Source organism: Carlito syrichta, unplaced genomic scaffold (assembly GCF_000164805.1).
Source record: "Carlito syrichta isolate Samal-C Ts95f unplaced genomic scaffold, Tarsius_syrichta-2.0.1 Scaffold308940, whole genome shotgun sequence".
NCBI lineage: Eukaryota > Metazoa > Chordata > Mammalia > Primates > Tarsiidae > Carlito > Carlito syrichta.
The window spans coordinates 117,654-143,347 of NW_007253036.1; the positions used below are offsets into that span (position 1 = coordinate 117,654).

Here is a 25,694-nt window from a genome sequence, read left to right on the forward strand (position 1 = left end):
CTAAGTTGGGCAACCACTGTGGAAAACAGACCAGCAGTTCTTCAAAATGCTAACCAAATGCTCAACAAAGAGTCACCATATGCCCTGGGAAGTCCACTCCTGAGCATATACCCAAGAGGCTTCAAAACCAGGGTTCAAGTAAAACCTTGTACATGAATGTTCTCCACAGCATTACTCATAACAGCCAAAAATGCAGAAGCAGTCCAAAAGTAAATCAACTGATAAACAAATAAACAGAATGTGATCTAGCCACATTATGGAATATTATTCCATAAAAAAGTTCTGATATAACGTGCTACAACATGGATGATTTTTGAAAACATCACACTAAAAAGTCAGTCATAAAGGCCTACTATTAGATGGTTCCATTTCTATTAAGTATCCAGAACAGGCAAATCTACAGACAGAATGTGGTTGGTGGTTGCCGGGGGTTGGGAGACAGGGGTTGTGGGGCGGGGTTGGAGGCGGGATATAGGAGTGACTGCTACGCGATTTATGTTGGTGATGGCTGCATAGCTCTGCACATATACTAAAAACCACTGAACTGTGCACTTGAAATACATGAATTGTAGAGTATGGGGGGATGCCCCCCCAACCTCGGAATTATCTTTTTGGAGGGTGGGCCCCTTGTAGTACAGGCTTCCCCTGCTAGGTGAGTGTTCTAGGAACCCACGGGTATCAATGTACTAGCTAGTGGTGTTATGAGAGACTGTTTTGGGCTTCAGTGGATTTTTATGGAGATTCTTTCAATGTGTTTGCCTATTTCATTATGGGTGACTTATGAGTGCACCTGCCCACAATGTGCTAAGTATTCAGCAGTTTTTGATCAGAATGGCGTGACCTCCATCTCCTTATTTACCTGATCTCACCCCGAGCACCTTTTTTTTGGTTTGTTTCCCCAGATGAGAAAAGTCCTCAAAGGGAAACATTTTCCCGATGTGGAAGAGGTAAAACAAAAAACAGCAGAAACACTAAAAGGCATCAAAATTGACAAGTTAAAAACTTTTGAGCAGTGAAAAAAGTGTCTCAATAGGTGTACTGAATTAAATGGAGAGTACTTTGGAGGTAATTGAAGTTTAAACATATAAGAAAAAATATACAATTTTTATAAATAAATTTCAGTATTTTGGGGCTTACCCCTCATATCTGAATTATATCACAACAAAGTTGTCATAAAAACAAACAAACCTGACATCAGGCCAGGGCTGGTGGGAGCTTCAGGAGTGACCTGTGTTCACACTCAACCAGTCCAAAGCGTCCCTGGTATCTCCACCTAATTTCTGATGCTGCACCATCAGAGGGACACTGTCTCTCTGTCCTTCTTTCAGGCCAGCTGCCAAGCTCCCTGACCCTCCATCTACCTTTACCCCACTCAGCATGCACATGGCTGCTGGCCTGCAGAGTCCCTGGGGGCAGACATCCTGTAGGATTCACAGGCCTTGCAAAAGCGGCTGCGGCCCGCCTCCCTTCTCCAAGCACCTGCCTGTCCCGGCCTCCTCTCGGTCTTTCCTGCCACAGCCCTGGCCATCCTCACTCCAGGTTCTATTCCCCCCACTGCCATTCCTCATGCCCACAGCCTCTGGTGCTTTCTGTGGTCACAGAACATCGGTGACCGTGCACAAGTGTCTGTTTCCTCTGATCCCAGCCCAGGACACAGGGCAGACCAGGGGAAGTACCAGTAACTTTGCAGGATTCGGCTCTCCTCAAGGCTCTACCCCAGCCCTGCTCCCCCCATTGAGTTGTGTCCCCATCCTGTCACAGCCCCTCATCTCCATTCCACTGGCTCTAGAACATCTGTGTCACTCTGGTCCAGTTCTGTCCTCTGGATCTTGGGGTCTCTGGCCAGTTTGTTACATGCCCGTTTCCTCTCATGCTCCCTGTCACTGCCTAAGGAGCAGCCCACTCTGTGCTGACTCTCCTGACTTGTGGGCATCATGGCCTTGCTCACACATATCACACATATTCTGTGGCCAGCAGTTTGCCCTGCCGCACTGTGGACTCAATCCAATGTCCCTATCACAGCGGAGGGTACGGCAGCCAGGCACTGGCCTCAGGCTGGGGAAGACAATGCCAGCTGTCAAAATTCCGAGCACTCTTAACATGAGGTGACAGAGGCCCAGAACTTAAAGCCCTATCTTAAATAGTCTCGTGACTTGACAGCTGCCATTCTTCTGTGCATGACACAGAGACCAGGTTGAGCTCCTGGTCCAGTCCTCTGTGGACTGAGTGGCCTTGGGTTTGGTGCTTCTGTAGACCATCTCCTTCCCCTGGCAGGGTCAGCAGGGCAGGGCAGGGCAGGGTTGGCACTGGTCTCCCTGTGGGGAAGAGTTAAAAGAGGTCCCTCCTAAGCTCCTATGGGTGGAGGCAACACAAGTTCCAGCTCCTGCCTCACTGCAGCAGGCTCAGTTTTGTCCTGACAGTCAAGTTTGGGATGAGCCAATCCCTGATCCTAAGGTCCCCATCATGTTTTTGCAGCTTTCTTCCAGTGTGGCAAGCATCCTGGCTGACCAGACACAGCACACAGCATGGGCCAGGCCTTGTATGAGAGCTCATGGGGATTAGTCGGCTGAGAAGACACAGCAGCCCTCCTGGTACCAGGAGGTGCGTGACACACTTCTAAGTCCCCAAGCAGGCCACCCTTCCTGCCCGCTGACCCTGGCTGCTGTGACAGATTCTGAGCCCTGACCATGGCACAGTTGATGCTTCAGGGCTAGGCAAAGGTCAACACTTTCAGCATCCAGCTGCTGGGAGCCATAAGTCTACTACCCACCCCTGCCAGTCTAGAACAAGGGTTTCGACTTGACTGGCATTTAGGAGAAAAGGTGCTGAAGTCACTTCTAGGAACTGTGCAATATCACTGCTTCCCAGGGCTTCAGAGTGGACTCTGAGAAGTGAGGCCATTCTGGACTGGCTCTCGGGCCCCTAGGCCTTGGATCCATGTAAGTTGAATGGACACACGGCTGTACTCACATGTAGCCACTCCCCCAGGAACTGGGAGGTGTTAGCCAGACACACTCCCTGCTCGTTGTGATCTCTTCTCTGGGCTGCCCTATCTGTGTGGCCGAACTGAATGGCCAGCAGGGCCACTGGGATCACAGCATCTCAGCACCACAGGCGTGTGGGTAGAGGGACTTGTCTGCTTTCTAAGCTCAGGCCTGTGCCCCGTGGGCATGCCCTCATTCCTGCCCTCTTGCTCAGATTAACGGGCAGCTGTGAAGAGCTGGCTCTGGAGATATCTGGGAAAATGAGCCAAGACACAAACCTCACGTACTCCATTTACTGTCATTTCATTGCACAAAGACCTTCATATCTGCTCCTCTTGCAGCATTTAAGCTGTCGTCCCTGAGTGATGAGTGCAAATGTGGGTGACAACAGTCTGATGAGGAGGAACCCCAACATCCTGCTTTGGTTCAGGCATCCTTGCAGCAGCCCTACTGCACACGCCATGGAGCACAGATGGCACAGGGCTCTGAATCCTGCGGTTCTGCCAAGGGTGAGCTGGGCCTCACTTTCAACCCTCGCTGAGCTCCCACCTCCTGCTGGGAACAGGATGGCTTCCCTGGGTCCATCTCCACCCTCAGCACAGGGGATACTAACCCAGAATGTTCTGTTCGCACCTCTACCTGGTCAGCCAGTCAGAATGCTGCAGGCAAGGAGCAGGGCAACCTGTCTTTATCTTCCCTGGCGCCTGGTGGGGTCCATCCCTGCAAGATGTTCACCAAATGCTCTCTGGCTGTGGGGGACTCCCTGACTCCCACATGAGCAAAGGAGCCCTTGTTTAAAACAGAATTCAAGTCCAACAGGTGAGGAACCCTGGGCAGGGGTGACCCTGACAGAAGGAACAGTGGATGTGAGTAGAGAGGGTGAGAGGCCTAGGGGTACACCTGGGGAGGGCCTGGGACACGGGGCTTGGTGGAAGCGAGGACTTCAGGTTCACACTGACAGTTCCAAGTCTTCCAGGCATGGTGCTGAGTGCTTCCAATCCTACCTGCGCTGGCAGAGCCCTGCTGAGGTGCATGGGTCGGGGGGGGACAAAGCAAACACAGGGACACTGGCCAGATTATACTGCAAAAGCTCAAGAAAGTGCCAAGGCAACGGCACTCGATGGACAGATGTCTTCCCTAAAATGGTTTTGTAGGGGGACAAGGGGTGGAGACTTACGCATGGCCCTACCTGAAGGCATAGGTCTTCTGATGCCAGCTCAGCTGTCCCCGGATGCTGTACGCGATGGTGGTGACAAACTCCCCACCCAGGCCCAGCTCTGAGCACAGCTTCAGGGCAAACTTCTCCGGTGAGTTCTCCTTCTCTGACATGTCCCACTCGAACTGGTCTACCAGGGAAATGTTCCCCACGTGGATGTTCAGCTGAGGCAAGAAAGGATGCAAGTTAGAACCATCAGGACTATCGCCAGCCCAGGGAAGGGGTGAGGTGGGAACAGCATACCCTGGGACCGTGGGCCTGGGGTAGACTCTACCCATGACTTACTAGCTGAGAACCAGGGCTGGCCCTTGTCCTTCCAGGACTCCATCCACAAAACAGCGTTGACTCCACAACTGTCCTGGTTTGGGAGGCCCTGAAGTGAGTCCTATTGTACCTTCATTCCGTCCTCCCTGCCCCAGACAATGCCCCCAACACTGGTGGGGCCCTCCTTTCTTTGTATGACTACACTAGCTCCAGGGTCACTCATTAGATGCTTTCCCTAAGCCCTGACCTCAGCCAGAATCTATGCCCTTACTCTTACTCTGTTTCTTTCCAGAGTCCACCCCTCTCGAGAATCACCCTGCAAAGCCTGTTCAGAGACGTAACCCTGGGCCAACCCCGGAGGGGATGAGTGGAGGAGGGCAGCAGGGAGGGAGCTATCTGGCAGGGACCTTGGTTGGGTAGTGAGGAGCGGGGACTCCAGGTAGGTTCACAGAGTGGAGGCTGAACCAAGACACCCAGGCAGGCCTGTGGTGGGGCAGGGCTCCTGCCATCTCCCACTTCTCTACCCTCCTGTGTACGCCCAAGACAGGGTCTGGCCAGTGTTACAGGTCTCATGGCTCACACTTCAGTCACACCAAGTCCCCAACCCCCCCCAAGAACTGCACCGAGCTAACCTGGGCCAGGTGCCCAGGTAAAGGTAGCAAGGCCTGGGCTTTGATCCTGACACTGCCAAGGACACCAGTATGAGGCCTTGCTTTCTGAGGTAAGAGACACTCCTCAGGTGCCCTGGCTCCAAAGAGTTCCATCTTCCCTTTGCCCTGTTCCAAGATCAAGAGGAACCTCCAGATCTTCTTCTGAGTCCCAGTTATAAATGGGAAACACTGGGAGGGACCCTCAGTTCTTCACCTGCAGGACTGGGTGCTATGCCCAGGGTCATGGTACCCACGACGCCCTGGCCTGATAAATGCAGCAGTGTCCCATGCAGCACAGGTTCCTTGGGTCAGCTGTGCCCATCCCATGGCACCAGTCTGACCCCAGAGGACGGGGCAGGAATCCCAACTGGGGTCAGTCTCCCAACAGCCTACCAGCCAACACTACCTCACATGTGGGTGGTAGGGCCTTGGTTAGGTGGTGAGGAGCCTGCACTCCAGGTGGATTCACAGAGTGGAGGCTAAGATGCCCAAGCAGGCCCATGGTGGGGCCAGGCTCCTGCCATCTCCCACCTCTCCATAACCCTGTGTGCACCCAAGACAGGGCCTGGCCAGCACTACAGGTCTCATGGCTCAAACCAAGTCCCCTACTCCCCTGGAACTGAACAGAGCCAACCCAGATTATAGATAAGTCAGAGGGTCACTGGAAAAGCTTATGCTCGGGGGAGCAAGGGGCAGACCCAGGAGGACTTACCGTTGTCAAACAACTTTCTGCATTGCTGCCCCAGAAGCCCCATCAAGACAACAATAAAAAGTAGTGTTCAATTCTGAGGAAAATGTCAGGAAAGTCAGCTGTGTGTGGCCAACCCGTCACTTGGAACCACATGGTTGGGCGGGTTAATCAAGGCCTCATTCTCACCATAGTTACAGGACAAAGATGGCCCGGAGTGGAGCCTTCAGGCTGCCCTCCAGAGCCAGTAGACTGTGCCTGTAATACAAGCCAGGCACCAGCTACTGTTCCCCACCTACCTCCACTTCTCACCTATGATGTTGCCTTTGATCTCAATGCTACCCCTTTCCTACTAGCTGGCCATAATGTGAAAATGAAACAAGCTAAGGGAACAAATGTATATTTATCTCAAAAATAAAGGTATTAACTAGTAAGGAGATTAAATCAGTAACCAAAAACTTCCCAAGAAAGAAAAGCCCAGGACCTCATGGCTGTACTGGTGAATGTTCTACCAACATTTAAAGAACTAACACCAATCCTTCTCAAATTCTTCCAAAAACACTGAAGAGAAGGGAATACACTTTAAGTCAGTGCCCTGATACCAAAGTCAGAAAAAACACTATAAGAAAGGAAAACTACAGACCAATATCCCTTAAGAATGCTGATGCAAAAATTCTCAAATAAATACTAGCAAACTGAATTTAACAGCATATTAAAAGGATCATGTACCACAACCAAGTGGGACTTATTCCTGCAGTGCAAAGATTATTCGATGTAGGAAATCAACATAACACATCACATTAACAGAATGAAGGACAAAAGCCATATGATCACCTCAACTGATGCAAAAAAGCCCCTGACAACATTCAAAACTCTTGAAAACACTTAACAAATAAAGAATAGAAGGAAACTATTTCAACACAGTAAATGAAATATGAAACATCCACAGCTAAGATCATCCTCAGTGGTGGAAAACTGAAAGCTTTTCCTCTAAGAGCAGGAACTAGGCAAGGATGCCTACTGTCCTCACTTCTGTTCAACATAGTATTGGCAAGAAACAGAAATAAAATGCATCCAAACCAGAAATGGAAAGTAAAGCTATCTCTGTTCAGAGATGGTGTGATCTTATATATATAAAACTTACAGATTCCATGCACAGAACTTTGGCCCCCTACTCTTTTTCTCTCTCTAGTTTACTTTCTAAATAAACTACATTTTCCAAACTAAAAAAAAAAAAAAAAAAAAAGATTCCATGCACAAAAAAACTGTTAGAATAAAGGAATTCAGAAAAGTAGCAGAATACAAAATTAACACACAAAAATTAGGAGCATATCTATACATTAACAATGAACAATTTGAAAGATTAACCTTTTTTGTAGAGATGGGGATCTCAGTCTGGACTCAAACTCCTGGGCTCAAATAGTTCTCCTGTCTGAGACTCATGAGTAGCTGGGCTTACAGGCATGTACTACCATGCATAACTTAGAAATCAATAAAACAATTCTGTTTTAAATAGCAGGAAAAAGAATAAAATACACAGGAATTAACTATAAAGATACAAGATCTGTACAACAAAAACTACAAAACATCACTGAAAGAAATTAATGAATGCATAAATAAAAGGAAAGACAACCCATGTTCGTGGACTAGAAAAGTTAATATTATTAAGATGCCAATACTAACCGAAGCAATCTAGAAATTCAATGTAATGCCTATTAAAATCTCAATAATGTTTTTTACATTATTTGCAATACAAAAATCCATCTTAAAATTCACATGGAATTTCAAGGAACACCAAGTAGCCAAATCAATCTCAGGAGAAAAAATACAAAACAAAAACAAAGTTGAGGTCTCACACTTCCTGACTTCAAAGCTTACTACAAAGCTCCAGTAACTGAAACAGTGTGGTAGAGACATATAAACCAATGGAATAAAGTGTCCAGAAATAAGCCCTCGCAAATACATTCAAATGATTTTTGACAAGGATGCCAAGAACATTCAATGGGGAAAGGGACAGTCTTTTCAATAAACAGTGCTAGGATATCCACATGCAAAAGAATGAAGTTGGACCCTTACCTAATACATATACAAAAATTAACTTGAAATGGATGAAAGATATAACTGTAACTTTTCTTGGAAGAAAACATTGGATTTGGCACTGATTCCCAAACATGACACCAAAAAGCACAGGCAACAAATGAAAAAATAGACTAAGTGGACATCATCAAAATGAAAAACTCTTGTGCATCAACGGATACTACCGACGGAACAAAAAGGCAACTTGAAGAACAGAAGAAAACACTTGCAAATCATATGTCTGATAAGGAATTGATATCCAGAATAGAGGACTGGTAAAACTCAACACCGAAACAACCTGAATGAAAAATAGGTAAAAGACTGGAATAGACATTTCTCCAAAGATACACAAATGGCCAATAAGCACATGGAAAGATTCATGATCACAAATCAATTACGGAAATGCAAATCAAAATCACAATGGGAGACAATTTCACACCTACTAGGATAGCTAACATGAAAAAAATAGAAAATAAAAAGTGCTGACAAGGAGGTGGGAAAATTGGAACCCTTGTACATTGTTGATGGGAACGTTAAATAGTATAGCTGCTGTGGAAAAAAGTTTGGCAGTTCCTAAAAATAGTAAAAATAGAACTACCATATGATCCAGCATATATACCCAAAAGAACTGAAATCAGAAACATAAACAGCTATTTGTATACCCATGTTCATAGTCACATTATTCACAATAGCCAAAAGGTGGAAGCAACCCAAGCGTCCATTGATGAATGAATCAATAAGCAAAATGTGGTAGATCCCCAAAGTGGAACATTAGTCAACCTTAAAAAGGAAGGAAATTCTGACACATGCTATAACATGGATGAGGCTTGAGGACATTACCCTAAGTGAAATAAGCCTATGACAGAAAGATACATGCACTATTCTACTCACATGAGGTACCTGAAGTAGTCAACCTCACAGAGACAGAAAGAAGAGTGGTGGATGCCAAGGGCCAGAAGAGGGGATGACAGAGAATTAGTGTTTAATGGGCACAGTTTCAGTTTTATATAATGATAAAATTTTTGGAGACAGATAGTGGTGATGGCTGCACAATGATGTGAATGTACTTAATGTCGCTGATCCTTATGCTTAAAATGGGTTGAGTGTGGTGACTCACACCTGTAATCCCAGCACTTTGGGAGGCCAAGGAGGGAGGACTGCTTTGAGCCTGCTTTGAGTTTGAGACCAGCCTAAGCAACATAGCAAGACCGTATCTCTACAAAAAAAATTAAAAATTAGCCAGTGGGGTGGCATGTGCCTATAGTCCTAATTATTGGGGAGGGGGGCGCGCTGAAGCAGAAGGATCACCTGAGCCCAGGAGATTGAGGTTACACTGAGTCCAGATTGTGCCACTGCATTCCTGGTGACAGAGTGAGACTCTGACTTGAAAAAAAGAAAAAAAAAGGTCTGGTATGGTGGCTCACACCTGTAATCTTAGCACTTAGGAGACCAAGGCAGGCAGATCACCTGAGCCCAGGAGTTCAAGACCAGCCTAGGTAACATAGCAACACCTCATTTATACAAAAAATTAAAAAAATTAGCTGGGCATGGCAGTGTTCACCTATAGTTCCAGCTACTAAGGATGTTCACCTATAGAAGGATAGCCTGTCCAGGAGGTCAAGGCTGTGGTGAGCTGTGATCATGCCACAGCACTCCAGTCTGAGTGACGGAATTGTTATACTTTACAACAATTTTTTAAAATTAATTAAAATTTCAAAAAAAGTATTATTATTTTCCACTTGGGGACCACAGAGAAAGTTGCAGGTGATTCCTTATCGTCATTTTCCAAAATCTTTGTGAGGTGCTCCTGGAGAACCAACAGGAACACTGGGCTGAAACGGTCCGAGGCTACATCTGGCACAAGAGCAGAGCCTTCCCTCTGGCCCAGCAGGTGTCCCTCCCGAAACTCCTCCACCCCAAGGACTATTTTCAGGAACCCTTTGTAATGTGGCACTTATTTTTATACACAAATGTTTTCCTAAAATTGAAGCCAAATGCACAGAATTAGATCAAACAAAATCACTGACAATTTAGGGTCACCACGTGCCAATCTTACCTCCTTTTCCTTATATCTTCCTGGTTTCAAAGCTACCCTAGCCCACATCACATGGTCCAGCATGTGAGACAGTGTACAGCGAATTCATGCTGCAAGCTCTGTAGTGGGCAGGCCTGTGTCCGATTACCAGATCCATCTACCACTTTTCAGCTGGCCAGCTAGAGGCAGGTAAGCTCAGCTCTCCGTGTGCCCACCTCTTCACCTGTAAGATGGTGGCAAAGGTAGCATCTTACAGGGCTGCCGGGCTAGCTTGGGATATGCCCAGCCCAGTCCATGGGCGAATGCAACAGAGCTGCCTATTCTACTGAGGGCTTCCTATTCTGACTGTCAGCTGCCTTAACCTCCTCTGGACTTCTGAGCTCTGCTCAGTGCCTGGCAGTGCCACAGCCTGTGAATGTGTCCAGAATGCTACACATTACTCTGAGAAGTTGGCGTATGCCATTCCTGTGGGGATATAGAGGACCAGGGTCAGGTGCTGCCTGAAAGATGGCTTTCCAGACAGCACGGAACCCAAAGACAGGCTTCTACTGAGGCCTCAGCCCTCACAACACTTACCCACCCCGCCCCCAGGGCCAAGAAGGGCCCAGCGCAGGGTGAGGAGCCACCTACCTTGATGATGACACGCTGGTCTGATTGGTCCTCCAGGATGCTGTCTGTGGGATAGGACTCAATCTGCTGTCTGATGGCAGAGGCGATGGCCGGCACGAATGTCAGGGGGTTCAAATCAAGGTCGTCACAGAGGATTTCCGAAAACATCTCAGGAGTCATCAGTTTCTCTGTAATCAGGAGAGGGAAGGGTGTATTGCCAATACCCCAGGGCCTAATTTCACAATGTTGGACCTGGCCTCCCCGACCCCTTCCTCCTCTGCTACACCTCTCCAGATGCAGAGGAAAACTGTGACACTGAAGGCGACCCTCCTTGTCACTAAGAGTGGGACAAGGAAGCACATGACAAGTACCCCCCAGTCCTCATCCCACACACACCCCTGGGGGTGTGCATAGCTCTAAGAGCTCCCCTATTCTGGGTTCTGTGTGCACTGCTAAGCACCCTCACAGTTGCATGGGAACATGCAACTACCTGAACTAATGACATGCTCATGGCGAAGTGAGCAAAGGCACTTTGGAGTTCATGTGCCACCTCCACTCTCTGCTGAGCTGGGGGCACCTGCAGGGGTGCAGGGCCCTATCTCATGTCAGGTCTCATGTGAGAAAGACATGCTACGTAAAGTCACAGAGGCTGCTGGGTCTGTGACTGCGGTGGCCACAGCAGTGCCTCAACAAGGTGACATAGGTGGAGGTCTCTACAGATCCTGGATCCTAGAAGTGGAATCGCACCAGGTGTGAGCTCACAGGAACCAAATGCAATCAACCAGACCTCAGCCAGGTCCTGCCCAGTCAAGTAGTCTCTCTCTGCTCTGCCTGGCTCTTACAACCCAAACTTTACGGTCAAGATGCCATGCTGGGGCCGGGCATGGTGTCTCACGCCTATAATCCCAGCACTTTGGGAGGCTGAGGTAAGAGGATTGCCTGAACCCACGGGATCAAGACCAGCCTGAGCAACTTGGCGAGACCTTATCTCTACAATATATCAAAAAATTAGCCAGGTATGATGACACATGCCTGTAGTCCTAGCTACTTGGAAGGCTGAGGTGGAAGGATTGCCTGAGCCCAGCAGGTCAAGGCTGCAGTGGCCCTGAGCATGCCACTGCACTCCAGCCTGGGCGACAGAGTGAGACTGACTCAAAAAAGATGCCGTGCTGGATGACTCAAAAAAGGTGACAGGCTGGACCAGTTCCACAATAGCACATGGGCAGTGCTTCATTGTGGAGACTGTAGCAGGCACCTCAGGGCTCAGGCTAAGCACCCTGTGAATACATTACCCAGGGTGATATTTTACATCAAACTTTTTATCTTGAGGTAACTGTAGATTAATATGTAGTTGTAAGAATAACCAAGGTTCCATGCACACTGTGCCAGTTTCCCCCAGTTGGTAACACCATAAGACACAAGAAAATAATCTCATAACGAGGAGCCCAAGAAAGTCAGGATACAGGACTTTCCATCACCACCCAATGCCCTTCTAGTCACACACACCTCCCTCCCATTTCTGTCCCCTCCTTTAACCCCTGGCAACAGCTAGACATTTCCATTTCTAGAATTTGCTCATTTCAAGAATGATCTGTAAATGAAACCATACAGTAACTGTTTGAGATTAGCTTTTTTTTTTTTCCCCACTTAGTAAAATTCTCCAGAGATTCATCAGGTTGTCACTTACTTTTTATTGCCAAGTGGCATTCCAAGGTATGGTGGGACCTTACATTCTGTTTAACCATACACCCAGAGAAAGATATCTAGGTCATTTCCAGTTCCTGGATATTATAAATAAAGCTATTATGTGTAGGCTTTTGTGTAAATATGTCTTTATTTCTCTGGGATAAATGTCCAGATGTGTAGCTACATATTTAGTTCTGTTTGTTTTTGAGTTGGACTCTCACTTTGTTGCCCAGACTGGAGTGCAGTCACACGCTCACAGCTAAGCACAGCCTTGACCCACTGACTCAGGTAATACTTTCACCTCAGCCTTCCAAGTAGCTGGGACTACAGGTGCGCACCATCATGACTGGCTAATTTTCTGATTTACTGCAGAGACAAGATCTCACCATGTTGCCCAGGCTGATCTAAAACTCCAGGGCTCAGGCAGTCCTCTCACCCTGGCCTCCCTAAGTGTTGAGATTACAGGCATGAGCACTGTTGTCTCCACTGTGCCTAGCTACATGTTTAGTTTTTAAAAGAAACTGTAAACTTTTTCAGGGCAGCTGAGCCATTTTTCATTCCCACAGGCGAAGTGTGAGTGCCCTGGTTCCCCCACATCCTCACTAGAATTTGGTGTTGTCACTAATTTTTATAGCTGTGCAATGATAGTGTAGTTTTTTTTTTAAATTATTATTATTATTTTTTGAGTTGGAGTCTCATTGTGTCTCTCAGGCTGGAGTGCAATGGCATGCTCACAGCCACCGCAGTCTCAACCTGCTAGGCTCCAGCAATTTTTACGCCTCAGCCTTCCAAGTAGCTGGAACTATAGGCATGCGCCACTATGTCTGACTAATTATTTGATTTATTGTAGAAACGAGGTCTCACCATGTTGTTCAGGCTGGTCTTGAACCCATGGCCTCAGGCAATCCTCTTGCCTCCGCCTCCCAAAGTGCTAGGATTACAGGCATAAGTCACTATACCCGGCTTGATAGTGTAGTTTTATTTTTATTTTTTGAGTTGGAGACTCACTCCGTTGCCCAGGCTGGAGTGCAGTAGCACACCCACGGCCACCCCAGTGTCGACCTGCTGGGTTACGGCGATCCTTCTGCCTCAGCCTTCCAAGTAGACGAAACTACAGGTACGTGCTACCATGCCGAGCTAATTTTTGATTTATTGTAGATATGAGGTCTTGCCAAGTTTTCCGGGCTGGTCTTGAACCTGCGGGCTCAGGCAATCCGCTCCCCTCAGTCTCCCAAAGTGCTGGTATTACAAGCTGAGCTACCAAGCCTGGTCGATAGTGTAGTTTTAATTTGCATTTCCCGAAGGCAAATTAATATAGAACATCTTTTCAATGTTTATTTGCCATCTGTGCATCTTCTTTAATGAAATGTCTCTTCATGTCTTTTGCCTGTGTTCCAATTGGATTGTTTGCTTTTTTTTTACTGCTGACTTTTATATACTCTAGATTCTATGTTTTTTTTTTAATTAGATATGGGGTTTCCAAATATTTTGTCTAATTCTGTAGCTTGTCTTTTCACCCTTTTAACAGTCTTTTGTTGAGCAAAGTTTTGAATATTGATGAAGTTCAATTTTTTAGTATTTCCTATTGTGGATTATGCTTTTGGTGTCTAAGAACTCTTTGTCTACCCCTAGCTCCCCAGACTTTCTCCTAAAGTTTTATAGTTTTCTGTTCCATATTTAGTCTGTGATACATTCTGACTTAGTTTTTGCATGAGATGTAAGGTTTCAGGTTGAGGTTCACTTATTTGCCTATGGACATCCGATGGCTCCAGCACCATTTTGCTTGAAGCACTATCTTTCCTCCATTGAATTGTGTTTGCACCTTTGTAAAAAAAAATCAGAAGGGCATATTTGTGTGGGTCTGTTTCTGGGTTCTCAGTTCTGTTCCATCAAGGTGTCTGCCACTCCACTGATGCTGTTTAGTCTTGATCACAGTAACTATACTGTAAGCCTTGAGACTGAGTAGATTACTTCCTCTTCATTCTTTTTCAAAATTGCTTTAGCTATTCTAGATCCATTGCCTTTCAACATAAATTTTAGAGTAATCTTGTCTACAGCTATTAAAAAAATCTTGCTGGGATGTTCACAGAAATGGCATTAAACTTGTTTATCAATTTGGGAGAATTGACATCATCTTGAGTCTTTTCATCCATGAACACGTCTCTCCATTTAGTTAGACCTTCTTTAATTATTTTCATCAGTATTTTGTAGCTTTTGGTATATATTGTTAGATTTATACCTAAGTATTCCTTTTTATTGAGTAACTGTAAATGGTAATATATATTTAATTTCTGTGGACATGTGTTCATTAATAGTATATAGAGGCCAAGAATGGTGGCTCACTCCCGTAATCCCAGCACTTTAGGAGGCTGGGGTGGGAGGATTGCTTGAGCCTAGGAATTCAAGACCAGCCTAAGCAAAGTGAGACCTCGTCTCTTCCAAAAAATAAAAAAATTAGCCAGGTGTGGTACTGTGCACTTGTAGTCCCAGCTACTAGGGAGGATAGGGAGGAAGGATTGCCTGCCCTACAAGCTGAGGCTGCTGTGAGCCATGAGCATGCCACTGCATTCCAGTCTGGGTGACTCAGGAAAAAAAAAAAAAAGCCTGGGCACAGTGGCTCACACCTGGAATCCAAGTACTTGGGGAGGCTGAGGCAGGAGGAGTACTTGAGTCCAGGAGTAAAAGACCAGCCTGGGCAACATAGCAAGATTTTGTCTCTATCAAAAGTTAGCCAGGCATGGTAGGGTGTGCCTGTAGTCCCAGCTACTCAGAAGGCTGAGGTGGAAGGCTCGCCCGAGCCCAGGAGGTCGAGGATACAGTGAGTCCTGCATTCCAGCCTGGGTAAGAGTAAAATCCTGATTCAAAAATTGTATATATTGTATACTGTATACAGATGATTTTTGTTTATCCTGTATCCTGTGACCTTGCTGAACTTAGTTATTAGTCCTATGAGTTTTCTGTATATCCCTTAAATTTTCTATATGGACAATCAAGTAATCTGCAAATAGGATTGTATTTTGTCCTTTCCAATCTATGTCCTTTATTTCCTTTTCTTGTCTTATTGCATTGGCTAGAAATTCCAACACTATACTGAATAAGAATGGTGACAGCAAATATCTTTGCCTTGTCCCTGATGGTAGTGAAACAGTATTCAACCTTTTACTATTAAATAACATTAGCTACAGGATTTTTCATAGATGACCTTTGTCAAATGAAGGAAGTTTCCCACTATTTCTATTTTTCATTAGGTGTTAAATTTTATCAAATGCTTTTTCTGTATCAACTGACATGATCACGTGATTTTTCTTCTTTAATCTGTTAATATGGTAGATTACACTAACCAAGCTTAAAATACTGAGCCAAGCTTGCATCCCTACAATAACCTTACTTGGTCATGGTATATAATTATTTTTTTTCAAGGGGAAAGCACTAACACAGTCCCCCACTGCCACAAATTATGCAGTCGAGTTTCCCACATTTGGGGAAATTGCGGAGGTCAGCACATCCAGAATGCAGTGGATGAGCCTTGCCCTGGGAAAACCACCTTCATGATCATGGTATTTCCCCTGCCAGGTGAGTAATTATTTTTATATATTGTCTAATTCTATTTGCTAACATTTTGCTAAGGATTTTGCATCTATATTGACAAAGGATACTGGGTCAGCATTTTTCTTTTTTTGGTACTGTTTATAGGCTTGGTATCTGGGTAATACTAGCTTTAGAAAATGAATTGGGAAGTGCTCCCACCTCCTCTATTTTCTGAAAGAGATGTAGAACTGGTGTTAATTCATCTTTAAACATTTGGTACAATTCTCCAGTGAAATAATCTGGGCCTGGAGATTTCTTTTTTTAGAGTTTTAAAGTTAGAAATTCTATTTCCTTAACAGTATAGGACAATTCATATTATCTATCTGCTATTGGATGAGTTATGGTAATTTGTGTTTTGCAAGGAATTGATTTATTTTGTGTAAGTTGTCAAATTTATATGTGTAGAGTTCTTTGTAGTATTCCCTTCCTTTTGATATCTGCAGGGTCTGTAGTGATAATCCATTTCATTCCTGATACTGATACTTTATATCTTACTTGAGACTGTCAGTTTTATTGATCTTTCAAAGAACCAGCTATGCTTCATTAATTTTCTCTATTGTTTGTCTGTTTTCAATTTTACAGATTTGGGCTCTTCTCTTTATTACATCCTTCCTTCTGCTTGCTTTGATTTCATTTTTATTTTCTTTGGTTCTTGAGATGGGAGTTTAGATTACTGAGTTGAGGCTTTTCTAGTTTTCTAATGTATGCACTGGTGCTACAGATGACCTGCATAACACTATTTTAGCAGTGTCCCACAAATTTTGATATCTTGCATTTTCATTTTCATTTAGGCACTTGTGTGTTTAAATTTCACTACAGACGTCCTCTTTGAACCACGAATATTTAAAAGTGTGTTATTTGGTTTACAAGTATTTGCGTCAACTGTGGTTGGAGAATACACTCAGTATGGCTTCAGTTCTTTTAAATTTGCTAGGCTTATTTTATAACCCATGTATGTACCGTATGGTTTATACGGGACACATTCCACAAGCACTTGAAAAGAATGCACATTCAGCTTGCTAGAGTGTTCCAGAAATGCTATTCAGATTCTGTTGGCTGATGGTTTTTTTTGAGTTCTTATATCATCTTGCTGATTTTCTATCAATTCTGTTCAACTGAAACATGAATGTTGAAGTCTCCAACATGACTGTGAATTTGTCTATTTCTCCTTTCATTCTATCTGGTTTTGCTTCACATATTTTCCAGGTCTGTTGTTTGCTGTATGCTATTTGGGACTGCTGTGTCTTCTTGATAGACTGAACTTTTTACCATTATTTAATGTCCTTCTCTGTCTCTGGCAACTTTCTTTGTTTTGAAGTCTGCTTTATCTGATACTAATTCTGCCACTCCAGCTTTACTTTGATTAATGTTTGTATCTTTTTCGTCTTCTCACTTTCAACCTATTTATTTCATTATATTTGAAATGACTTTTTTGTAGATAATATACAGTTAGGTCATTTAAAAAAATTTATTCTGCCAATCTCTGCCTTTTAAGCAATATTTATTAGCATGTTAGGACTTACATCTACCTTTTATTTTCCCTCACTAGTTTTCATTTCTCTGTTTTCTTTTTTCCTGTCTTCCTGTAGGTTACCTGAACATTTTTAGAACTCCATTTTCATTAATTTTTTGAGGGTATCTCTTTGTATAGCTTTTTTCTTTTCTTTTTTTTTTTGAGTTGGAGTCTCACTCTGTCACCCATGCTGGAGTGTAGTGGTATGCTCACAGCCACCCCAGCTTTGACCTGCTGGGCTCTGGCGATCCTTCCACCTCAGCTTCCAAGTAGCTGGAACTACAGGCACGTGCCACCACACCTGGCTAATTTTTTTGATTTATTGTAGAAACAAGATCTCACCAAGTTGCCCGGACTGGTCCCAAACCCGCGGGTTCAGGCAATCTACTTGTCTCAGCCTCCTAAGTGTAAGTGCTAGGATTACAGGCAGAGCCACTGAGCCTGGCCGCGTTTTTTTTTTTTTCTCTTCAATGGGAGTCTCACTCTGTCATCCAGGCTGGAGTGCAGTGGCACACTCATGGCCACCACAGCCTCAACCTGCTGGGCTCAGGTGATCATTCCACCTCAGCCTTCCAAGTAGCTGGAACTATAGGCGCATGCTTTGTATAGCATTTTTTAGTGGTTCTCTAAGTGTTACGCTTTATACATATACCTTATTAGCCTATTGGTTACTTTATTTTTCTAATTCAAGTGAAGGGTAGAAACCTTACTGCACTTGATATCTCTTTACCCTCCCCATTTATAATTGTCTTAAATATTTCCTCTATATACATTTAGAATCACAACAGACAGTGGTATAATTTTTGCTTCAACTGTCAAACATAATTTGGAAAACCCAATAGAAAGAAAGCAACTTAGCCGGGTTTGGTGGCTCAACCTGTAATCTCAGCGCTTTGGGAGGCTGAGGTGAATGGATTGCCTGAGCCCACGGGTTCGAGACCCGCCTGGGCAACTTGGTGAGACCTCATCTCTACAATAAATCAAAAATTAGCCGGGCATGGTAGCACGCGCCTGTCGTTCCAGCAACTTGGAAGGCTGAGGCGGAAGGATCGCCAGAGCCCAGCAGGTCAAGGCTGTGGTGACCGGGAGCAGCCACTGCACTCCAGTCTTGGGAACAGAATGAGACTCCAACTCAAAAAAAAAAAAAAAGAAAGAAAGACAAAAAGGAACTTCATCTATCCACATTTTTGTTTATCATATTTTCTTCCTTCCTGACATTCCACAATTTCTTCTTTTATCATTTCCCTTCTTTTAGTCATTCTTTTAGAGTATGCCTGCAGATTACAGTGTTATTTCATCTGAGAATGTCTTATTCTCCCTCCATTCTTGAAGGATATTTTCCCTGGGTATAAGATTTTAGGTTAATAGTGCTTTTCTCTCAGCACTTGAAAAATACCACTTACTCTGCCCCCCCATGGTTTCTGATGAGAAACCCACTGTCATTCCAATTGCCTTTCCCCAATAAGTAGCTTGTCATTTTTCTCTGACTGCTCTCAAGACATTTTTCTCTGTGATCAGTTTTTGGAAGTTTAATTATGATGTGTCTTGGCATGGACTGCTTCGGGTTAATCCTGTTGAAGTTTGCTCAGTTTCTTTTTTTTTAGTCGGGGTTTCACTCTGTCACCTAGGATGGAGTGCAGTGGCACAATCACGGCTCACTGCAGCCTTGACCTTCTGGGCTCAGGTTATCACCTTATAACTCAAGCCTCTGACTACAAGTTGTGTGCCACCACACCCAGCTAATATCTTCTTGCTTCAGCCTCCCAAAGTGCTGGGATTATAGATGTAAGCCACCATACCCAGCCTGCACAGTTTCTTGAATCTATCAGTTTTCTTAAGAGTCTAACGTATGTGCATTTCAGTCTCCAAAATCTTGCCTCCTGTAGCTGTGTCTTACAGTGTAGAAGCTTGGGACCCTGATCGCTTCCTTGCCTATGTACCAGGGCAGATTCCAAACCTTTTCCTGAGGGCATTCCCTTCTTCCCCTTCTGGGCAAAGGTGGCATCTATGTATGCATGTGTTCTTGTTAGGCATCTCATCTCTTCTGGAGGATTTTTGTAGTCCCCTCACTCAGCTGACTGTTAAGGCAGATGACACCATACTCCACCAGCAATTCAGAGAAGTCTTTTTCAGAGGACAGAACTTCAAACTCATCACAAAATGATGCCTATCAAAAGCATATCTGAGGAAAATCCTGATGAAAGGATGACTTGAAGAACACACAGTTCATCCATGCTACTCAAGTAACGCTACTTCATATTTTTAAATCCCTTCATGACAAAAACACTCAAGCCCACTTTTAAAATCATTTGAAATTTCAAAGTAAATTAGGTATGTCTCAAAACAGCAAGTTAATAGCAATGCTGGCATAGTCTCTTAACCACCAGTTAAAAAATCAGGGGCCAGGCATGGTAGCTCACACCTACAATCCCAACACTTTGGGAGGCCAACGCAGATGGACTGCCTGAGCCCAGGAGTTTGAGATCAGCCTGGGCAACACAGTGAGACCTCATCTCTACAAAAAATAAAAAAATTAGCCAGGTGTAGTGGTATGTGCCTATAGTCCCAGCTACATGGGAGGTGGGAGGATTGCCTGAGTCCAGGAGGTTGAAGCTGCAGTGAGCTGTGATCAGGCCACCGCACTCCAGCCTAGGTGACAGAGTGAGACTCCAACTCAAAAAAAAAAAAAAAAAAAAAAATCACGGCCTTTGCACATTCCAAATATCACCCAGGGCTGAAGAAGAGTTCACAGAAAAACACTATTTTGGTTCTCCACCTGTTTAGGCTTTATATTACATTATATTCAGTGGAGAGCATATTTTACATGAACCTCTGTGAGGAACAGCCCTGTGAAACTCACAGTGGAGCTTGTGGACGATGCTGATCTGCATTACATTATACCGTGTCCTCTTCATGAAAGCTGCGGGGAAAGGTTCTTTCGAAAATAAGCTCTCTGTGTTGATTCTGCTGCTTCTGAGCCACAGGCTACTGTTAATCTTGGCCACCCCGAGAACTGTGGAAGCTGTCTCCATGCCTTGCTCTGCTAATTCTAAAAGGCCAAGGCCACGCCCATCTCCCAGCAACATTCACCAGATGAAATCTGAGTAACCAGAGTCCTGGTTGCCTCTTGTACTGCCTAGCTTCACTTTCCCCTTTACCCAGTTCTTCCTAACCTCACCTTTGTCACTGGCTTTAGTCTTCTATACCCAGTGTCCTTATGTAAGCTGCCTTACATTCCTTCTGGAATGGGGTGGGGGTATAAAGAAATAGGAACTGTCTATGTGTTGTTGAAAGGAAAGCAATAAGACATATGTACTGATTCAATTTGAACAACTAAGTTTCAGTGTTGGGTCAGACTCCATACTAAGACCTACAAGAAAAGCGGCAATAAAAAGCAAGGTCCCTAGCTACAAAGGGTTGAAATAGAGTGGGAGGGAGAGGAATTAATAAATATGTGAGCTAGCCAAGATCAACAGGGAACTCAGCAGAGCCAGGCACTGTACAGCACTGTTGATGGCCTGGTATCCATGGGCTGGCCTGTCCACCCCTGCCCCCATCTACACTCAATACAACTTCCTGGAGTCTCTCGTCAGTGTCCTCCCTCCCCCAAGTCTCCCTCACCAATATCCCCCCCTGTCACTAGCTAACCTGCAGGCCCTGGAGAACAGACACCTAGTACTCAGGCCTTATTCCCAGAGCTGGACAGAAGCCCTTAGACTGAGGCCTAGCACACCAGGTGCTTAGAGATGACCAAAGGAAAGCAGACTAGTCCTTCCAGAAAGCTCAAGGCAGCCACATATTAACAATCACTCATGCACTCCTCCCTCAGGAAATCCCCTCTGGGAGAAAAATACTGTAAGCAAGTTTTTTATCTACCGTGAAGCCACCTATATACAGCAGGTGGAGCTTTAGCAAACGAAGGCACCTCAACTCAACAGAAAATGCTGCTGCACCATTTATGAAGACTAAAGAAATCAGCAAGATAATTATGATAAGCAAATAAAAATAAGACGATACTTGTATGTAACAACAACTATGCTAAATAAGTATGCATATGGAAATGACTAAGAGGGAAAAGGCAAAACTGAACATATTAATAGGGTGGTGAGATTCTGGTGATTTTAAACTTTTATTCATTTAAAAGCAAGGCCAGGCGCAGTGGCTCACACCTATAGTCTCAGCACTTTGGAAGGCAGAGGCAAAAGGATTGCCTGAACCCAGGGGTTCGAGACCAGTCTGGGCAACTTGGCGAGATCTGGTCTCTACAATAAATCAAAAAATGAGTTGAACATGTTGTACTTGGAAGGCTGAGGAGGAAAGACTGCCTGAGCCCAGCAGGTTGAGGCTGTGGTACCATGACTGTGCCGTTGCACTCGAGCCTGGGTGACAGAGTGAGACTCTGGCTCCAAAAAAAAGGGGATACAGCTGGGTATAGTGGCTTGTGCCTGTAATGCCAGCTACTCAGGAGGTAGAGGCAGGAGGATCACATGAGCCTAGGAATTCGAGTCCAGCCTGGACAACATAGTGAGACCTCACTCTAAAATAAAATAAAAAAGACATTTACTGCTCTTTGTCTGAATATATTCATTATAAAAGTTCTAACAACACAGGAAAAAAATAAAAAAGAAAATAAACATATGCATAATCCTTCTTTCCAGATGGGATAAGCACTCTTACCACCATGGGGCATGTATCCTTCTAACTCTGTCTATATTAGTACAAAGAGAGAGTTATGTTCAGACTCTGAATGCCTGGGAAGAGTAGAAAGGGATGGCATCTGACCAGAACTTACAGGTAAGGATGTCCAAAGGGAAGACAGGTGAGGGTGAGAGCAGAGGCACCAGCGCGCACATGCTGTGCCTCCAGACAGGATGAAGGTGGCAGCCGGGGCTGAAGGGCAGGTGTGAGCAGGGCCAGGCAGCTGAACCGGATCTGAATGGCATTGTCACCATCATCCACGCCATGTGAACCGGTGGCCTGCCACGCCAGGCCCCTTCAGCCACCACTCTCATGGGGAACAAAGGAACCTGAAGCTCACACATGCAGCCCATGGCAGACCAGGAATGAACCCAGAGTCCACCCTCCAAAACCACGCCATGATGTCCTGAACATCAGGTCTAGAACACACCCCACAGGCAACTGGCAGGAAAGGGGACTGTTCACACATGACACACTGGGGCCAGGCTGGGGCCAGCAGAACCTGACTGCTGATTACCATTCATGTTCCAGGTGAAGGCATCCCGCAGCTTCTGTCCATCAATTTCCATATCCAGTCGGATGGGGACCAGCACCTCAGGCTGGGATGCATTCTCATGGATCACAGCTGGGTCGTGGTCATCAAAGCTGAAAGTGAAATGGCAGCACCTGTCAGTGAGGATGCCAAGGCTCAAGGGAGGCAAGCTTTCAGCCTCCCTCTGTACCTGGGTCACCGTGAACCTGGCTGTAGGGAAAGGCCCCTTGTCAACTAATACCTGAGGTAGCATAGATGAGGCCAGCCATGGCCTAATAGGGGCAGGAGGGGCCACAAGTGACCAGCATATCAGATTGTCTGTGGCACATGCTGCAATAGGGCAGAACTGTGCATTTCATGGATGCACAGGGAAGGGATGAGAAGCTGCGGGCCTGGGCAGCATTGGAACAAGACCTAGATGTATCGTGAAGGGAATTTAGGCCTGAAAGTAGGCAGGACTTTCACAGAAAGCTGTGGGAAAGGAAATATTCCAGTAAAATTGGGAGGCAAGGGAATGGAGGAAGAGACCATGGAAGGTGGGCACAGATATATGGAAGCAGTTGTAGGGATGCTGTGACAAGAGGGGGTGTCAAAGCACCTCTAGTTCTCCTCTCAGTCTGCAGAACCAGGCCTCTGACCTGAGGGAGTCCCAGGAGGATTCTGATAAGACAGTTCAGTATTTTGGGAAGACAAAGAGGGAAGAGACAGATAGGCAGCCCAGTGAAGGAGGTTAGAGGGCAGAGAAATCCCAGGGGTGTCTGGAGCATGGGGAAAGCTGGGAAGTGCCCTCCAAGAGCTTGGGAGGCACATGACAGACAAGCAGGGAAATAGGACAGGAAAAGGTGCAGGGATGCTGGAGACAAGAGTGGTCATTCTAAAGGGCAGGTGACATTCAAACAGGGAGGGAGAAAGGAAGGAAAGAAAAAAGAGGAGAGGGTGGTAGGGAGGAAAGGAGCAATGAAGGAAGGAGTTAAGGAGGAAAGGAAAGAGGGAGGAGGGGGAACGAGGTGAGTCTCAGCAGAGGAAACTGCAGGGGCAGGGCAGGAGCTCTGGGCAGTGTGTCAGCTGTGAGGAGGCCCATGTGCCCAAGGCAGGGTGAGTGGGGCAAAGTGTGGTGGCCACACCAGGCCAGTAGCCCCCGTGAGAACCCTGAGAGCCCTGGCTTTTGCCAGGGAGAGTGAGGGCTTCTGCCGAGCAGTATGAGAGAAGTCTAGAGGACTCTGAGTAGAGGAGTAACGTGACATGCTTGAAGTGAAGAGGCCCATGCTGGCTGAGAACGCAGTAGGGCAGGGGGCAGGGGCTGCTGAACACCTGGGAAGAGCTGTGGGGAGGTGGCTCCAAGTAGGAACTTATTGAGATTGTGGTGTGAGAAAAAAAAAAGGCGCTGGGAAGTTCTGGCTTGCCTGAGCAAGAGAATGCTGGATTGCCAGGCCCCAAGACAGAGAAGTTTATGGGCAGCACAAGGCTGAGGACGCAAGGGCAGCGAAGGAGGGCTGGGCCACAGAGATGAATGTGGGGTGGGAATTTGAAAAATGGCCCCAAAAGACCTGTGACTGTTACCTCATATGGCCAAAAAGAGGGACTTCACAGATGTGATGAAGTGAAAAACCCTTAGGGATTATCCAGGTGGGCCCTAAATTACATCACAAATGGCCTAAGACAGAGACAGAGGAAGAGTTCACACACACAGAGAAGGCCACGGAGAGACACTAGAATGATGTGACCACAAGCTAAGGAACATGGCAGCCACCAGAGCAAGAAGAGGCAAGGCCCAGGATGCCCGAAAGTCTCTGGAGGTAATGCAGTCCTGCCTATACCCGACTTCAGTCTAGTGAAACTGCAATTGGGCTCCTATCTCCACAACTGTAAAAGCAGAAATCTGTGCTGCTTCAAGCCACCCAGACTGTGGTGGTTTGCTTCAGGAGACATAAGAAAATGGTACTGCGGGAGTCACATAGATGGCATTTGAAACTATTGGTCTGCCTATGGGAAACTGAGGGCAGAGAAAGGCCTCAGGACTACCCCCAGGAACTTGACTTGGGGTGCTGGGAAGCAAGGAGGATATGGCAAGAGACAATGGCAGGCAGAGCCAGGCAGGCTGCAGAAAGCCAGAGACAGCATCCTGCAAGTCAGGGAAATACAGAAGTTTAAGAAGAAGGTGACAGTGAAGAGTTTTAGTGAATGCAAGGTCAAGGCAGAGTCGTTCTGGGAAAAGACTAAAACATATTGGAAAATTGAGATGGGATCAGCACAGGGGTAAGGGCAGTGACGTATCACACCAGAGGGGGAAGGTTCTCTTCTTGTCCCGGCCCATGCGGTTCCTGTTGATGGTGGTGGAACATGGCACAGCGTCCAGGTGGTGGGAGCTGTTGGGAAGCGTGGGTACCCACTGGCTGTTCCTCTTGGCCTTCTGTTCCCTGGGGAGATAGGAAAAGCACCCCTAGTCAGTCTAAGGGCCCGGTCCTGCCCACCAGGAATCAACTTATACTTAGAAGACACCCAGTGTACCCCTGCCAGGCTCCAGGCTCTCAAAGGAGTCATCTGTGTCCCTCTGGTGCTGCATGGTTCTGCTCCCCAGGCTTTCACTGACACCTAGGTGAAAGATAAGGGCAAGGGTGCAAAAGGGTGCCAGATACAGCCCAGGGCACACATGGGCTGCCCCTACAGAAGCATATCCCTGATTCAGGGAAGGGTCACAAGATGGAGGCTTCCCAAAAGAGCAGACACCAGAGCGGAGCCTTAAACACTGAGGCGGGGTTCACTGGCAGGTGAAGCATGGGCAGTTGCTAGGAGGAGGCTCCTGGGGAGGGGCTGAGGCTATAGACAGAGTCTCATGCACTCTATCAGTAAGTGACTTTACTTGGCAGGTGGCTGGGAGTTCCCAAGGTCAAGGCTGAAGGGAGAGATGTGCTCAGGCTGTGATTGTAGATGTGCTGGCCATCCTGAGATGGTCCAGGCAAGGCTTCTGGCCTCTGAGCTTCCAGGGCAGTAGAGAGGAAAAGGTAGATCATAAATACCTTCCAGAAAGTGAAACCCAAAGTAATTTAAATAACTCATGTTCATGAAAGTCTCCCTCTTTTCTCCAAATTCTAGGTTACTTTTTATTAGGAAAATACCAAAAGCTAATTTAATCTGAGGCTCCAGGGCTGGGTCAG

At 46.0% G+C, this 25,694-nt stretch overlaps 1 protein-coding gene across 2 annotated transcripts in view; it reads right to left on the bottom strand.

Annotated features, from left to right (window-relative positions):
* SMARCB1 (SWI/SNF related, matrix associated, actin dependent regulator of chromatin, subfamily b, member 1) overlaps positions 1-25,694 on the bottom strand; it is a 37,945-nt gene that overhangs the window by 4,203 nt on the left and 8,048 nt on the right. For both annotated transcript variants that reach the window (XM_008066456.2, XM_008066455.2), the window contains exons 4-7: positions 24,819-24,956; positions 22,525-22,652; positions 10,544-10,710; positions 4,174-4,364 (exon numbers count right to left, since the gene is read on the bottom strand). In XM_008066456.2, the coding sequence (XP_008064647.1) occupies positions 4,174-4,364; positions 10,544-10,710; positions 22,525-22,652; positions 24,819-24,956 (624 nt within the window). The remainder of the gene's footprint in view (positions 1-4,173; positions 4,365-10,543; positions 10,711-22,524; positions 22,653-24,818; positions 24,957-25,694) is intronic.